At 45.5% G+C, this 17,056-nt stretch overlaps 1 protein-coding gene across 1 annotated transcript in view; it reads right to left on the reverse strand.

Annotated features, from left to right (window-relative positions):
- Positions 1 to 7,473: 7,473 nt before the first annotated feature.
- The window catches only part of rad51d (RAD51 paralog D), an 11,799-nt gene continuing 2,216 nt past the window's right edge, over positions 7,474 to 17,056 (reverse strand). Inside the window, exons 2-7 of the mRNA XM_048612386.1 lie at positions 15,698 to 15,892; positions 15,142 to 15,237; positions 14,158 to 14,248; positions 11,148 to 11,218; positions 9,031 to 9,198; positions 7,474 to 7,990 (exon numbers count right to left, since the gene is read on the reverse strand). Coding sequence (XP_048468343.1) covers positions 7,886 to 7,990; positions 9,031 to 9,198; positions 11,148 to 11,218; positions 14,158 to 14,248; positions 15,142 to 15,237; positions 15,698 to 15,892 — 726 coding nt within the window. The 3' untranslated portion in view covers positions 7,474 to 7,885. The remainder of the gene's footprint in view (positions 7,991 to 9,030; positions 9,199 to 11,147; positions 11,219 to 14,157; positions 14,249 to 15,141; positions 15,238 to 15,697; positions 15,893 to 17,056) is intronic.

The following is a 17,056-nucleotide window of genomic DNA, read 5'->3' on the forward strand; positions in this document are numbered from 1 at the left end:
TAGTAGAGAACAGAATGCAAAATCTGATATTGAGAATGCGATCCACAGTGTACAGTTTCTGTTGGTTAATGATTAAAGTTGGGGTAGGCTGGAGACAACTTTTCTGATCTACTGCCAACCATTTTCTGGAATGTTTCATTTGGTGTTTGCTTTGCTGTGAAATCACTAATTATTAATCTGTCTGCACAGCAGGCAGGAGGGGACAGAGCTCGGCGATGAGATTTCTCTTATTCTCTCTGAGCCAACAAAACACACTTCTTTCCCCAACACATAACAGACCAGATAACTTCTACTGGAATGGCATGGTGTCCATGTGGTTAGCACTGCTGCCTCACAGCACCGGGGACCCGTGTTTGATTCCATCCTTGGGCGACTGTCTGTGTGGAGTTAACACATTTTTCCAGTGTTTGTGTGTGTTTCTTCCCAAAGTCCAAAGATATGCAGGTTAGGTGGATTGGCTATGCTAAATTGCCCCATAGTGTCCAGGGTTGTGCAGGTTAGGCAGATTAGCCATGGGAAATGCAGGGTTATAGGGATATGGTGGAAGGGTGGGTCTGGGTGGGATGCTCTTTGGAGAGCCTGCTTCCACACTGTAGGGATTCTATGAATCCTAGTAGTTCTTTACAAGGGGGTGGGGGGTGAGTTTGGTTTTCTATATGTTGTTGGGGAAAAACTGCTTAAAAGATATTCTTTTCAGTTGGCAGGAAGAAGGCCGCTAAACTACGAATGGGACGATGAATGTTGGGAGTCTATACAGCCTTTATTCAACCTCCAGGCTACTGGAGGAGACAACATTCAGTTTGCCCTTTGAAGAGTGGATTGTTGGATGGGAAATAAGGTCTTTCGGTCATCTAAAGCTCACTTGCTGACTCTTGAAAGTTCTCAGTTTCTGGTGGACTCCAGTTGCACGTGATAGATATCAGGCAAAATGGTTGAAGATTTTCTCATATTCTAGTCACGCTAGAGGTTCAGGAATTGTATTGTGGTGAAGTCTACTGCATCGGCTCCCTGAGCCATGGTTGTTGGTTGGAAATGCATCAGAGGCATTATCTGAATTTCTTGTGCTCTCGCACAGATGGGAATCAATGGGGGTTTAATGTTGCAAACTCTGGGCATAATTATGGTGGAAAATTAATCAGAAATCCAGGTTCGATCTACTGCCATTCATCATCTACTCTGTCCCATATTCTGCAGCACTGCCTCAAATCACCAGCAAATACTCTTCATTATTCAGTTAGATGCCTCATACTTTTCTCACAACTAATGAACGGAACTGTTCGAAGATTCTTGGAAAGAAACTTTTGATGTCTGTTTGATTTCCCCCTTTTTTTTGTAGCAGATATGCCTTGAAGATTAATCTCGGATTTTGGGAGATTCCGGGGCAACTCTACGGGGATCAGGCAATCCCAGGTAGCATTGCTGCAGGTAATAATAGTTTCACTTTAACAACCTATCAGGATATCTGGCCAAATTTGTGGCTCTGTACAAGGTTGGGGCAATCTTAATGTTAACTGCTTAAAGTGCCCCTTTATTAGGTGGGCCTGCGGGTAGACAGATATTTCTCAGGGGCATGTCATTCACTCCATTGTGAGGCAAGGTTAATCAACTTCCTCTGTTAAGTGCAGGGCTTTCAGCATTGGATATACCACCAAGATGTCACAAAAGGTTGGATCTTGCCTGCCCCACAAATGATAGTAGGGTTCAGCTGTAAAGCTAAATAAAAACTGGATGCTATAAATCAGGAACAAAAACAGAAGTTGCTGGAAAAGCTCAGAAGGTCTGGCAGCATCTGTGAAGAAAAATAAAATCAGAGTTAATGTTTCGGGTCCAGTTCTGAGGAAGGGTCACCTGAGCTGAAACATTAACTCTTTTTCTTCATAGATGCTGCCAGACCTGCTGAGCTTTTCCAGCAACTTCTGCTTTTGCAGCTGTAAAGATTCCTGGCCGACACACATCCCAATCAACTAATGTAGATCCTCTAGGCTACATCAAAAGGACCCCTCCCCCCCCCCGGTTTCTGGTCTAGTTCCACCATCCAGCTTTCCCTGATGAGCATGTGGAAACCGGGAGAGGGCAGCATTAGATATTAACATCAGGAGCATGGCTAGATCATTGGGCCCCCTTGAGCCTAACTCCACCATTGATCACAATCAGCTGATCTGACTGGAACCTGAAATCCCATCTACGCTCTTACTTAACAAGAATTGATCTATCTCTGCCTTAAAAAAATTCAAGGAGTCTGCTTCCATCACGTTTTCAGGAAGAAAGTTCCAAAAGCTCCTGAACTTGAGAGAAAAATAATTGCCTCATCTCCATTTTAAAGGGCAACGTCTGACTTTTGAGGCAGTGACCCCTACTTCCAGGATTGTTCTAGATTGTCACTGTCAAAAGACAAACAACTGAGGGTCATTGGTGACTTGACCCAACACTGGAGGTTAGCACACCATCAGTACTGGGGAAGAGGATGGGAGAACTGAAATAAAGATCGATTAATATTTACGGAGTCCATTAATGCATGTAAGGTCCTGCCTTCAAGCTTTCTGCTTTGACTTTGCTTGTCCATTTACTTCAGGCAGTTTAGTCAAGAACCCATTGCTTGGAGTTGCAAGTTTTCCTTACAGGATCACAGCTCAGCACCTCCCTGTGTCAGGGACCATTCATCCAGTTTAGGAAATACTGAACAAAGTCATCAAGTAGAAGGTAGACACTTGAAAAGAATCAGATTCAATGGTGCTACTTAAAGGGACATTGTTCAAATCCTGCTTTAGTGTTTTGGAAGTGGATGTTCGAATGATCAGCAGCACCAACAAACAACGTACAGAGCTATAATTTTACACTCACCTGCCTGTTCATTTCGGTCCTTTAAAACAAACAAGAATTCAAGCCAATGAACAGCGCACAGAATTGGAAAATCCCAACTCAACAATTGTCATCCTTACCCTGTTGTTTTTAACCAGGAAGGAAGGAAGAAAGAAATGTATGCGTTTGTGTAACATCTTACACTAACCCAGGACATCATAGAGCACTTTATAGCCATTGAAGTAATGCACTCACTGTTGTGATGTAGGATGTGTTGCCTGTACAGATTAGATTATTAAATAATCCCTGCTTGTGATTTGGGGGATTCATGTTGTCTTCTTTCAAATAGTCCCATTGGAATACTTTATATCTGACTGGGGCCAGATGGGACAGAGGTTTAACTCAAAAGTTGGCACATATGCCAGTGCAGCATGGGAGTGTCAGCCTAGACAGTGAGGTCTGGACTGCAGCTTAAACCCATATCCTCTGCCTTAGCTGGAACACCATTTTACTACTCAGCCGGTGCTGACACTTTGTAGCAACTACGTTATGCTCTGTATCTGGCATAGTGTAAAACACCATCACTGGGAGTGAGGAGGTAGCAAATTATTGCTGAGAAAATGCTGGTCCACAGCTTGCTGGCACACTCGGCTCTCTAACACAGCCGAGAGAAGAAGTGGATGCAGAGTTCGCCAATGGTTAACGTTATGCTGTATTCAAGCACAGAATCAGTGTTTACAAAAGAATAAATTGTGAAATACTCTACAACACTGACAGTAATAGGTTAGTATATTTACAGGAACATAAAGGGCAAACGGAAGCTGATGAGCATGCCAGAGACACCACGGTCATTTTGACTGACTTTCCTAAAATGTTAGGCCCAAAGTTGGAAAATGAGCTTCTGAGTGAATCACAGAGTGTCCTATTTTGTTAAGAAGAGGATAAGTGCCTCAGGTTGAAACACACAGCTAATAACTGCATCTTCCTGGCAGTAAATCTCTGACCAGGTCTGTGCCATTCGGACAAGGCCCTTGGTCGACTAGAAACCTGAAATGAAAGGGAATTGCAAACGCTCATCACAAGAGGTGAACTCTCCAAACCGTCACTTACAGAAAGTATTCTCTTCTAGTCCTGCACATGGCATTACATTCTTTAAAAAAAAATTAATTTTATGTTTTAGTTTTTAAAAAGATGTCAGAAGGCTCCACCTTGTGGTCACTGCACGAACCTCACACTGAGAGACTGCTCTCCATACCTGGGGCATTAGCCGCAGTTACCCCCTTGGCCAGAGAGTGCCGTACCCAACATCTAACAACCAACCCTGCTTGCAACTCCCAAAAGTTGAGATTTATATCGGATTTCCTCACAATGCGAATGTGGAAAGCATAGTCAATACTCAACTAACAACTAATCAGACTTATTTACACTTCAGTTCCACAGAAGCAGCAGCAAGCACAGCAGGATTGAAGATGAAATTGTTATATTCGTTTAGCAATTGGACTTTTTAGCCTTAAAGAAACACACTCCTCCTGAATACAACTTATTGCATGTTACATAGTGTAACACAGCCATTGGTTATAGCTCGTTAATAATCATCATATTGTTCTGATAATATGAAAATCACTGGTGAAGCAGCTGAAGGTGGTTGCAGAACTCCTGCAGAGCTGTCCTGGAGCGGAGATGACTGACCTCCAGCAGCCACAACCATCTCCCTGATTTCAGTTTTACCAACGCTCTTTGACACCACACTCAGTCAAACCCGGCCTTATGTCAAGGACTGTCACTCTCATCTCACTTCTGGAATTCAGCTCTTTTATCCATATTTGAACCAAGGCTGTATTGGTATCAGGAGCTGAGTGGCTCTGGCAGAACTCAAACTGGGCGTCAGTAAGCAGGTTGTTGCTAAGTCTGGATAGCACTGTTGATGGCACCTTCCATCATTTTACTGATGACCGAGAGTAGACTGATGGGGAGGTAATTGGCCAGGTTGGATGTGTGCCTTTTTTTTGTGGGCAAGACATACCTGGGCAATTTTCCATATTGTCAGGTTGATGCCAGTTTTGCACCAAGTTCTAGAGCACTGAACTTTAGTACTATTGGTAATTAAACATTTCATGGATGGCCAATCTTGAGTTGCTTGATCTGTTCGAAGTCTGTCCCATTTAGTCGGTGTTAGTGTCACACAATACAATGGCGGGTATTCTCAGTGTGGGACTCTGTCTCTACGAGGACTGTGTATTGGTCATTCTTACCGACACTGTCATGGATAGATGCATCTTCAGCAAGCATCTTTTTGAGGATGAGGTCAAGTGTATTTTTCAAACATATTGAGGAAATTTAGTATATTTTAAGAGAATGATCGATTGGAAAGGCCCTGGCAAAGCTGTAGGTTGTGATGGCAAGATGGTAGGTTATCAACATGGCAAAGCATTAAAGTTAATTCTTCCTGATCAATTGGACTTGAAACATTTTGCACTCTGAACAGCTAATGCAGGTATCTCACGTGATTTATGGTCAAGGTTCTGTGGTACAGACATAGTAGGTCAAGGTCGAAGCACTGGTGATGTAGATAATCGCGATGCATTTATCGCAAACAAAGGCCTCTTGGCCAGATTGGGTACTCAAATGATATTTTCTTGTCAGTCTTTTGGGGTCAAGGATGACTTACTTCTACTCTGGGGGAGGGGGTGGCTAAATAATCCGTTGCTGGAACTGCAGACTCGGCCACTCGTGGGGCTGGTTGTGTTTGATGAGGCGGGTGGCTGGAACATTCTGGATTCTGGCCGCTCTTTCCGCTGCTTGTGTTTGGCCTCCACATGCGATACCCGAAATGGATGCTTCTTCTCCAGTTTGCATTCCAGGGCAAGCAATTCCCACATGTCAGTGGGGCTGTTGTTGCTTTTGTTTAGAGTTGCTTTCAGGGTGTCTTTGTAGCAATTCTTCTGCCCTCCTACTGATCACTTACCATTGCGGAGCTTGGAATAGAGCACTTACTTGGTGGGGGGGGGGTGGGGTTTGGGTCAGGCATTGCGGCCCACCCATCACAACTGGTCAGGAGTGATCAATGCCTCTGTAGGGATATACTGAACTGGGAGAAGACACTCATGCTGGTACGCCTATTCTGCTAGTATTTGCAGGATTTCATAAAGGCAGTGCTGATTGTAACTTTACAGGGATGGGAGGTGTCTGCTGTATATAGCTCATGTTTCTGACGTACACTAAAGGGTGGGGACAACACTACTTTGATAAGGTTCCAAATGGTGGACTAATTAGTAAAGTTAGATCATGTAGGATTCAGGAAGATCTTGCCAATTGGGTACAAAATTGGCTTGACAGTAGAAGACAGAGGGTGGTGGTGGAGGATTATTTTTCAGACTGGAGGCTTGTGACCAGTGGCGTGCCACAAGAATCAGTGCTGGGTCCACTTTTGTTTGTCACTTACATAAACAATTTGGATTTGAATATAGGAGGCATGGTTAGTAAGTTTACGGATGACACCAAAATTGGCAGCATAGTGGGCAGTGATAAAGGTTATCTAAGATTACAAAGAGATCGAAATCAATTTGTGTCTATGGGCTGAGGAGAGGCAAATGGAGTTTAATTTGGATAAATGCGAGTTATTGCATTTTGGTAAAACAAACAAGGGCAGGACTTATACACTTATTGATAGGATTCTGGATGGTATTGTAGAGCAGAGACACCTAGGGGTTCAAGTACATAATCCTTTGAAATTTGCATCAGCGGTAGTCAGGGTGGTTAAGAAAGCTTTTAGCATGCTTGCCTTCATTGCTCAGACCTTCGAGTGTAGGATGCCATGTTGAGGTTGTATAGGACATTAGAGAGGCCTCCTATGGAGCACAGCGTGATCACTCTGTTATAGGAAGGAAATCATTGAACTGGAGAAGGTTCAGAAAAGATTTACCAGGACGTTGCTGGGGATGGAGGGTTTGAGATATAAAAATAGACCGAAAATGGCTGGGATTTTTTTCATTGGAGCACAGGAGGTTGAGGGGTGACCTTATAGAGGTTTATAACATCATGAGGGGCATAGATAAGGTGAATGACAAGGGTCTTTTCACTAAAGTGGGGTAGCTCAGAACTAGGGGGCATATTTTTAAGGTAAGAGGTGAGAGATTTAAGAAGGACATGAGGGGCATTTTTTCCACACAGAGGGTGGTTTGTGTGCATAATGAACTGCCAGAGGAAGTGGTGGATGCAGGTAAAGTTACGATGTTTAAAGACATTTAGATAAGTACATGAATAGGAAAGGTTTCAAGGGTTATGGGCCAAGCGCAGGTAGGTGGGAGCAGTTTAGTTTGGGAACATGGTCAGCGTGGACTGGTTGGACTGAAGGGTATGTTTCCATGCTGTATGACTGTCAATGTGGTTTCAGCTCCAGCTACAAGAGAGTTCATCTCTTCAGCGTTCCAGGCCACCCATTCCCAAGGTTAAAAAGTCAGAGTGCTCAGAAGGACCTCCCAGTTACTGAATGTCAAACAGCACCTTTTAGTGCACAAGGCTTTTCTTTATCCGAAAAAAAAACGTGCCAGGACGAGACTGCCCATCAATTCCCGAGGGTAAGATTATAGGGAAAGTACGCAGGCTTTAAAAATGTAACCTCACACTGCAATGCAAGTTGTTGGTTGTTGCTGCATAAAGACATTTGGCCAATCATACATAGCCATTCATTGTTTAATGTCCTACCAAAACTACAGCTACTAGCTTCACCCAGAGCCAAGTCTTTAAAACTGTACACTGAAAACAAATCCTGAAACTAAATCGAACTGTCTGATGCATTGCTATCAGGCACCCGTGTACACTATGGGCTTGAGATTTCCAAGATCTCTCCAACGTGCTACCTCTCTGCAGACCACTCACTCCTTACAAGGAGGGGGAGGTGACCCTAATGCTGCAGCCACAACATAAAGGATGGGCTTTGTACAAGGACAACCGGCTGTCATGCAATTGCTCCCAAAAGGTGACCAGACACAATGGCGCCATCTTCATCACCACCAAACAGACTCACTGCAATTTAAAATAAAACATTGACACACAGCTCTCCGTTGTCAGAAAGTCCAGCTAAGCTTCAATCTGTGTTGTCAAGGTCACCAGCAGAATGCTGGGAGGAAGTAGTTCGATTGGTCAGTGTTCCACAGGAAGTGATGTCAAACTCTGTGCTTCTTCTGGTAGGCTGAGGGGAAAAAAAAACACACACACACGATCAGGGTTTGAGCTGTTTAGGAGACAGAGCGTGAATGGACGGGATTGATAATGGAGAAGTGAGATGCTGGGCTCACACCAATAGCATTTACTCGACACTAACAATGCTGCTGAGAGCCACCTTCCTCTCCACAGGGCAAGTCAGAAGATGCTGAATGGAGGCAGCTTAAGACTGTGCAGAGGTTGCGTAGGTGCTTGAATAGTGTGCTTATCAAGAGCAACTTCCCTCAATCCCAATTGCACTACCAGGAAATAATCACTCCCTCTTGGTTTCTGACAGCCTGTAGCGTCAATACCTTCGTCATTCCCAAGCTAGTTCTCATCTATATCAATGCAGGCCTGTATAGTGAGGTGATCAGAGTCTACCTCCAGGTTCAATGAATTAGAAAGTGGGAGGGATTAAAACAGCAGCTGTTTTCGCAGTTTGGAACAGGAGATCTTACTAATGTACAGTATGGGTACAGAGCTTCCCCAGAGAGCAGGAATGGAGGGTCCAATGTCCATATCACTGATTTTGAGACCCTGCCTCATAACAGCATCTGTGGGACAAATGCGTCCTGTAAAAGATGGCATGAGCACACCAGATAACTCCAGGAACATGCTTCCTGTCTCAGTGAAGAGAACTACCCTTAAAGGGAAATTCTACTTCACACTTAAACAATGAAACAAGGGAGCGTTAAGTTGCAATGCCTCAGTTGACGGGAAAGACCTCCACAGTACAGGCCAGAAAGAGTTTGGGGGCTGGAGTGCAGAGTTGGAAGCAGTAGTTATTAGTGACTTGGCCAATTTGCATTGGTGGGGTTGTAAAAACCAAAAGGAACAAGGAACAGGCAGGATAACCATTGTTTATAATAATGGGACAGGGAGAGAGAGAGAGAGAGAAGGAAAATTGATGATGTGTGTCTTGCAAGCCAATGTTGCAAGGGGCTGGCGTACAGCCGGAAAAAGGAGGTAGGATGCCACCCATTACCCCACACCCCTGCATGCCCGAGGATTTCTGGCATCCCCTACCTGCCGGGATGACTTCAGTATAGTTGCCGTGCGCTTCACTGGCTGCAGATCATCTCCTTCTGTCCCACGCTGGAGCAGGACACGGACATTGGGAACGTATCTCCACGTGCGTCCCAGAGCTGGCTTCACACCCCTGCCACCAGGGTCCTGGACGACACTATTGGTCACCTGGGTAAGTGGGGGATAAAGTCAATATAAATCGGTGAGTGCAACCAGGTCATTAGCTCCTTGCTGTTCACAGAGCTCGCTGTGTGAAAACCAGTTGCCACATTTCCTACACTAAGTAATTACACTTTGAAAGAATTTAAAATTGACAGTAAAACACTTTGTCCTGCGATTGTGAAAGATGCTAAAAGAAGGGCACTTTCCACTTATTTTATCAAAGAACTCTGCCTTCAGGAAAGGAACAAATGCACAAATGGATAAGAAATGGATTGGAATCATAATAATTAAGGAACAATGTTTTGGATGTGCCTTTAATGTTTAATAAAAAAAGCCCAAGGTGTTTCACAGGAGCATTACGAAACAAAGTAGGACACTGAGCGACATGTATCCAGGCAGGTGGCCAAACAAAGAGGTAGGTTTTAAGGAATAATCCCAGAGGAGGAAAGTGAGCTGGAGGGGATGGAAGACCAGAGTTTATGGTCCTGGCAGCTGAAGCCACTGCTACAAATTGTGGAATATTTAAGCTCAGAGTAGGTTCACAATACGAGAATTTGAGGAAGGCTGTTAATAAGGAGGGATACATAGCTAAAGGAGATTAGAGGGATAGGGAGGGATTTAAAAACAAGGTTGGGATTTTTTTTAAAAATATGCACATTGCTTGACCGCAATCCAAAGTTGGGGGTAAGCGAGATAGGTACCGACAAGCAACCTGAACTCGGTGTGAGTTAAGGCAGAGTTTTGGACGATGTCCCGTTTAGAGGGTGGAATGTGGGAAATGGACAAAGCAATCACAAACAGGTCCAGTTGTGAGCCATGGAGGGGGTCTCAGCACCCAGCTGCCTAACCCCTTTTCTGTGGAAACATCTACACCCCAGTGTCCATGGAGGTGAAGCGTATGGAGTCCACCAGCATGAGTGAGGTCTTTAGGGAGCAGTGGATACCACAGGAGCTGGGATGTTCCGTCACACCGAGAGACGACCATTTAATATGTTTCCTTTATAGGTTTCAGTCAAACATTTTGGACTTTTTTTTCTTAGAGGGCCCTTTCAAGGGGCTGTCTAACCTGATCCATATTTATTTTAGTAAAATTGGAATGTGGAAAGCCGGCCAGAAGAGGCATGGAATGGTCAAGTCTAGAGGTAATAAAGGGATGAATGATGGCTTCAGCAGCCGATGAGCTGAGGAAGGAGTGGAGCCAGGCAACGTTACTGAGATGGAATTGGACATCCTACGTGATGGTGTGGACATCGAGATGGATGTGCATCTTAGGGTCAAACATGACACAAAGTCGCAACAGACTGGTTTTGTCTCAGGCAGTTATTAGGGAGAGGTATGGAGTCAGTCGCTAGGGAACAGAGATTGAAGTGGGGACCAAAAACAGCCATTTCAGTTATTCCACCATTTAACCAAAGGAAATTTCTGCTCGTCCAACATTGCGCATTAGATAAGCAGTCTGTCCAAACAACACTTGAGGCCATTCAGCCCAATGTGACAATGCAATCTCTCTGAAGGAGCTATCCAATTGAGCTCAGTGCTCAGCTCTTTCCACCTAGCCCTGAAAATTCTCTTTTAAAGGTAATTAGCCAGTTGGAAATTACTGTTAAATATGCTCACATCATCCTCCCAGACAAAGCAGTTCAGATCACACCGACGGACTGCATAAAATAGGTTCTCATCCTTCTGGTTCTCATATCTGTGCCCTCTGGTTACTGAACAAACTGCCTGTGAAAACAGTTTCTTTTCACTTACTCCAAGAAAGCCATTCATAATTCTGGTCACCTCCATTAAATCTCCTCATAACATTCTCTGCTCTGAGTAACTGAAGTTGCTCATCTATTGTATCATTCTGATAAATCCTCGTACTATGATAATCAAAGCTTTGTGTTAGGCTTTTTCTCCTGCTATACTGCAATCTGAAAATCCATTGACAAGTCTGAGGTTCCAGTACTCACTATTACAGCAACATTTAGTTCCCTGGCCATCGTCTTCAGTTCCCTTGCAAGTTGCATCATGAGAGACATACCTACCAAAAAAAAAACAACAAAGACATACAGAGTTGATTGTTCAAAATCGAGGAGATGCCTTCAGTGTTGAGAAAGAAAGACAGCAATGCAGATGCTGAGGGACTCTGAATACACACTGCAAAATGACACCTCCTTACGTGGCCATCTCTCTAAAATAACTTGCTCCCCAAAACCCAGATGGAAGAAGTTTTGTAACACACAAGTGTTTCAGTATCCCAAACTGGGGCCACTGCTGCTGGCTCACATGTAGATTGTTTAATTTAAGTACGGATGGGAACATGCCATTGGACACACGGCCAAATCTGAGAGCGAGGGGAGATATGGGGACTCGGTCTCCAGGAAGACAAAGTTCAGCCCTTCTTGGATCCCAAGGAAGGCCCAGTCATTACAGTTGAGGCTCTTTTCTCCACAGGACATTGATCGATTTTACCCAAATTCCATTTATACAAGTAATTTTCTTGGTATCAGACATGAATGACTAGATTTCAACATTTACAACTTGCCACAGCTGGAGTCAAACTCAACAGCTTCAAATTGCTAATCTAATATTTGGGGAGGCAATGGCCTAGTGGTAGTATCGCTGGATTATTAATCCAGAAACTCAGCTAATGTTCTGGGGACCTGGGTTCAAATCCCACGACGGCAAATGTCGGAATTTGAATTCAATATAAAAAAAACTGGAACAATTGTCGATTATTGGGAAAAACCAGTCTTCCTCACTAATGCCCTTCAGGGAAGAAAATCCACATCCTCACTGGTCTGGCCTACAAATGACTCCAGGCACACAGCAATGTGGTTGATTCTTAACTACCTTCTGAAATGGTTTATTAATTCAAGGGCAGCTGGGATGGGCAATGAATGCTGACCAGCCAGTGACGCCCATGTCCCAGGAGTGGGAAAAAAAAAAGTCATAGCCACTGGACTAGGCCATCTTACTGAACCTCTGACTTCTCCTGTGCTGGGACCTTTGATATCTATTGACTATTCCCTGTAGCTTTCTCCTTTTACGGGATGCCAGTGTCACTGGCAAGGCCAGCATTTGTCACACATTCCTAATCTCTTGAATGGCATGTTTCAGAGGGCTGTGGGCCTTGAGTCACATGTAGTTCAGACCAGGCAAGGATGGCGGATTGCCCTCCCTACAGGACAGTAGTGAGCCAGATAGGCTTTGGACAATCAATGATCATTTTGTGGTCATCATCACTGATGACAAACTTTCAATTCCAAATTTCTGTTTACAATCACTTGAATGTAAACTCCACCAGCTGCCACAGTGGGAATGGAACATATGTCCCCAGAATAAAACCTTTCATCTCTAAAGCACACCATTATGCTGCCATCTCCTCCTACTTTCCTTCAATTTGTCCACTTAGGGAACGATGGAAGTGTGTAGGTTCTGCGCAACCATTGTCCTGGCTACTTTATATATTCCCAATAACCTTGGATTTCTGATTCCAGTCGGAGCATTAAGTGACCTGCAGCCATATTCCCATCATTGGTCTCCCAACGCGTTCAATCAGGAAGTATATCACCTCCCCCACCAATCACAGAAAGAGACACATGATCCAATTGAGTGATCCATCACTGTCAATTATATAGCCGTACACACCTGCCCCATCAATGATCCACTTGTCATTTAGAAATGATTAAAAGCACAACTCAATTAACATTCCCATGGCTTCTCCCCTGGCTATCACTCACAAGAGTAACCTGGAAATTAATTTATGATTCCCGGTGATCCCCGGAGTGATGGTACTGCTACACCGGGTCATTCCTGGCCTACCGCGATCCCCTTGCCCTCAGCTCACTGCCTGTACACTGCCAGCTGCTGTACTGTCCCTCACTGCATCTCAGCTCCTCTCCTTTGTCCACGTGCGGAGGAATTGAACTCCAGCTGCCAGCCCCTCAATCAGCTTGAGGGGCTGCTATCATATTCCTGACCTGTATTGTGTGTCCTGCTCACCATCCCGACCGGAAGGAATTAGGAGCCGATCTGCTCCCGTACCAATGCTGCACCTAACATGGTCACTAGATACCTGGGAACAGGACTAGGCCATTCAGCCCCTCAAGCCTGTTCGCTGATTCTTCATTAAGATCTTGGTAGATTTGTATCTCGATTCCATTTACTTGCCACTTTGATATCCCTGAACACTTGTAGCTAATAAAAATGTATCGATCTCAGTTTTGAAGTTTCAATGAAGTCAGCTCAGCAGCTTTTGAGGAAAAACGTTTTAGATTCCTACTTCCTTCCGGGTGAAACAGTGACTCTTCACGTCACCCCAAATGGCCTTGTGCTAATTTGAGGTTTTGACGCCTTGTCAATAATGATAGAATTCCTACAGTATGGAAACAGGCCGTTAGGCCCAACAAGTCCACACTGACCAACCCAAGAGCATCCCACCCAGACCCATCCCCCTACCCCATCCCCTGTAACCCTGCATTTCCCATGGCTAACCCATCTCGCGTGCACATCCCTGGACACGATGGGCAATTTAGCATGGCCGATCCACCTAACCTGCACATCTTTGCACTGTGGGAGGGAACTGGGGCATCCAGAGGAAACCCACGCAGACACAGAGAGAACGTGCAAACTCCACACAGACAGTCGCCCGAGGGTAGAATTGAACCTGGGCCCTTGGTGCTGTGAGGCAGCAGTGCTAACTACTGAGCCACCATAATGGTTCTCTCTCTCTCTTCTAATGATCCCAAACACCTCAAACTTGATGCTTCTTTCATCTTTTGTACATGAAATGGTGCATGCTATTCAACCTATTCTGAAACCCCTTTCAGACAAGGAGCTGGGTCTCTCTGTAGATCCTGCCCCCTGGTGGTGCAGCTGAGGTTGGGAGTGAGCTGCAGGCATTAATCTGGTATGACAGCTCCCTTGCTGAGTTTAAACTCATTGCAGTTGAATGGAGTCTTTCAAACAGCATCTCACCTTCGAGCTGATGACCTCCCAGGACAGAGGAGAGTACAGCAGAGACTGAATCGATCACTACAGCTTTCACGGAGCTGCGAGCAGTGGTCACCTGCAGAAACAGTAGGAGAACATAAGAACATAAGAGCTAGGAGCAGGAGTAGGCCATCCGGCCCTTCGAGCCTGCCCCGCCATTCGATAAGATCATGGCTGATCTTTTTGTGGACTCAGATCCACTTACCTGCATTCTCACCATATCCCTTAATTCCTTTATTGTTCAAAAAAAATATCTACCTTATCTTTAAAAACGTTTACTGAAGTAGCGTCAACTACTCCACTGGGCAAGGAATTCCATAGATTAACAACCCTCTGGGTGAAGAAGTTCCTTCTCAATTCAGTCCTAAATCTGCTCCCTCTAATCTTGAGGCTATGCCCTCTTGTCCTAGCTTCACCTGCCAGTGGAAACATCCTCTCTACATCTATCTTATCTATTCCCGTCACAATTTTATATGTTTCTATAAGATCCCCCCTCAATCTTCTGAATTCCAATGAATATAATCCCAATCTACTCAGTCTCTCCTCATAAGCCAACCCCCTCAACTCCAGAATCAACCTAATGAACCTCCTTTGCACCCCCTCCAGTGCCAGTACATCCTTTCTCAAGTAAGGAGACCAAAACTGCACACAGTACTCCAGGGTGTGGCCTCACCAGCACCTTGTACAGCTGCAACATAACCTCTCTGCTTTTAATCTCAATCCCTTTAGCAATGAAGGACAAAATTTCATTTGCCTTCCTAATTACTTCTTGTACCAGCAGTTAGCAGCACGGAATGAGTGGGGAAGAGGGGGAGGGGAAACCGGATACAGAGGGGAGAAAACGAGCCTCGGAGAGGTGACCGGTGGATATGTAAAGTTCAATACCCTGATATCCCTTACTCACTCCTCCCTTCCCCAGCCCTCACCGCTACCCCGTTTCCACGCCCCCAACTCCTTTCCACTCCGTACCTGGCTTGTGAAGCTGGTCCTGAGGTCCTGCAGTACATCTAGCAGATGGTACACTTCAAACACACGCGCCACTTCAATCCGCTGGAGTGCCTCACTCTGTGAAACGAGGATGGGGGAAGGAGGAGAGGAAGACGGGCCGAGAGACAGAATGTGACAAAGAAGGAGGGGTGATGGCAAAGAGGAGAAGGAACATAGAACATAGAACATTACAGCGCAGTACAGGCCCTTCGGCCCTCGATGTTGCGCCGACCTGTGAAACCAATCTGAAGCCCATCTAACCTAAACTATTCCATTATCATCCATATGTTTATCCAATGACCATTTAAGTGCCCTTAAAGTTGGCGAGTCTACTACTTTTGCAGGCAGGGCATTCCACGCCCTTACTACTCTCTGAGTAAAGAAGGGGTAAAACAAAAAGGTTTGCATTTATATAGCACCCATCATGCCTCCAATGTTGTGCACAGACAACAAGATACTTTCTAACCATAATTAAACAGACTTTTTTCTTAAAGGGAATGCAGGCTCAAACCTGAGTAGGAACAGAGTGTTCTCCTACCTGTCCTTCCAAGCTGTTAACCTGCTCTTGGATCAGACGCAGAAGCCGAGAGGCACACAGTCCCCCTGTTGAATCGATGTAGCGCACTCTCTGCTTCAGCTCACATGCTATGTTGACTGCCAAGCTGAGGCATACCTTTAACAGTGAGTTACACGACAGGTCAAGCTGCTGAAACACAAACTCAGTCCCTAACGCCTAGCTCCCACAAACATCCGCTGATCTAAGCTCTGTTCACCAGTACCGTGAACAGGGACCTGGGTTCGGTTCCAGCCTCAGTCAACTGTCTGTGTGGAGTTTGCGCATTCTCCCCGTGCCTGCGAGCGTTTCCTCCGGGTGCTCCGGTTTCCTCCCACATTCCAAAGATGTGCAGGTTAGGTGGATTGGTTGTGCTAAATTGCCCGTAGTGTCTAGGGATTTGCAGGCTCGGTGGGTTAGCCACGGGAAATGTGGGGTTATGGGGATGGGGTGGGGGACTGGATCTGGATGGCTAGGTCTCTGCAGCCTAGGTCTCTTCAGTGGGTCAGTTTGGACTCAATGAGCTGAACGGCTTCTTGCTGCACTCTAGAGATTCTATGACATAGCCTGAAAAATCATCACACAACCAAAAGATGGCAGGAATCATGAATTATTTTGGAACAGTTAGGTTCAAGAGCCCGGTGAGAGGGATTTTTACCCTCCGTTGGAGTGGGCATGGTAGGAGCTGAGGCAGACCTTCATGCTGCCAACAGGCAATACCAGTTTCCCCAGCTCCATCACACTACCCTGGGCCATTCTCTCCCTCTGCTCAGGTAGCAAAAGGGTTGGGGCAGCTGGGTCGTCAGTTCAGCTGGTCATAGGCACACCAGGGCCAGTTGGTCCCCAGAGATAAAGTGTAACTCTCCGGATCGACCTCATGTCAGCAGGGTGGGGTTGGTGGGAGTGGGAGTGGGATCTCCAGCAAACCCCTTACCAAGGCCGTATTTTTACTTCAATTTCCAAGAAGGCGGAGAGAGGGCGTCAACATTTCGAGGGCACCCCCTCAATCACTCTCCTGCCACATAAACCTACTGTTCTTGCATCTCGAATGGGGAGGGCCAATAAGAGAGCCCAGCAATCTGCACTTTGTCTGGATGGGAAGCCCACAGCCTGGGCCTCTGAACCCCCATTCAAGGTCAACGGTGCTGGAGTGGGGGTCACTGAAGTCCACTGAGACAATCCTCCCTCTTCAGTACGGGCTGGTTGCCAGGGCAACACCTGACAGTGAGCAACATGAAAGGTGGACAGGCCTCTCTGTCACTCTCACTCCCATCTACACCCGGCTCTACTCCAGGTAGAGGTCCCTCGCATATATCATTATATATTTGGTTCCAAATTTGAGGT

The sequence above is a fragment of the Rhincodon typus genome, chromosome 26 (assembly GCF_021869965.1).
Source record: "Rhincodon typus isolate 14 chromosome 26, sRhiTyp1.1, whole genome shotgun sequence".
In the NCBI taxonomy this organism is placed as follows: Eukaryota; Metazoa; Chordata; class Chondrichthyes; order Orectolobiformes; family Rhincodontidae; genus Rhincodon; species Rhincodon typus.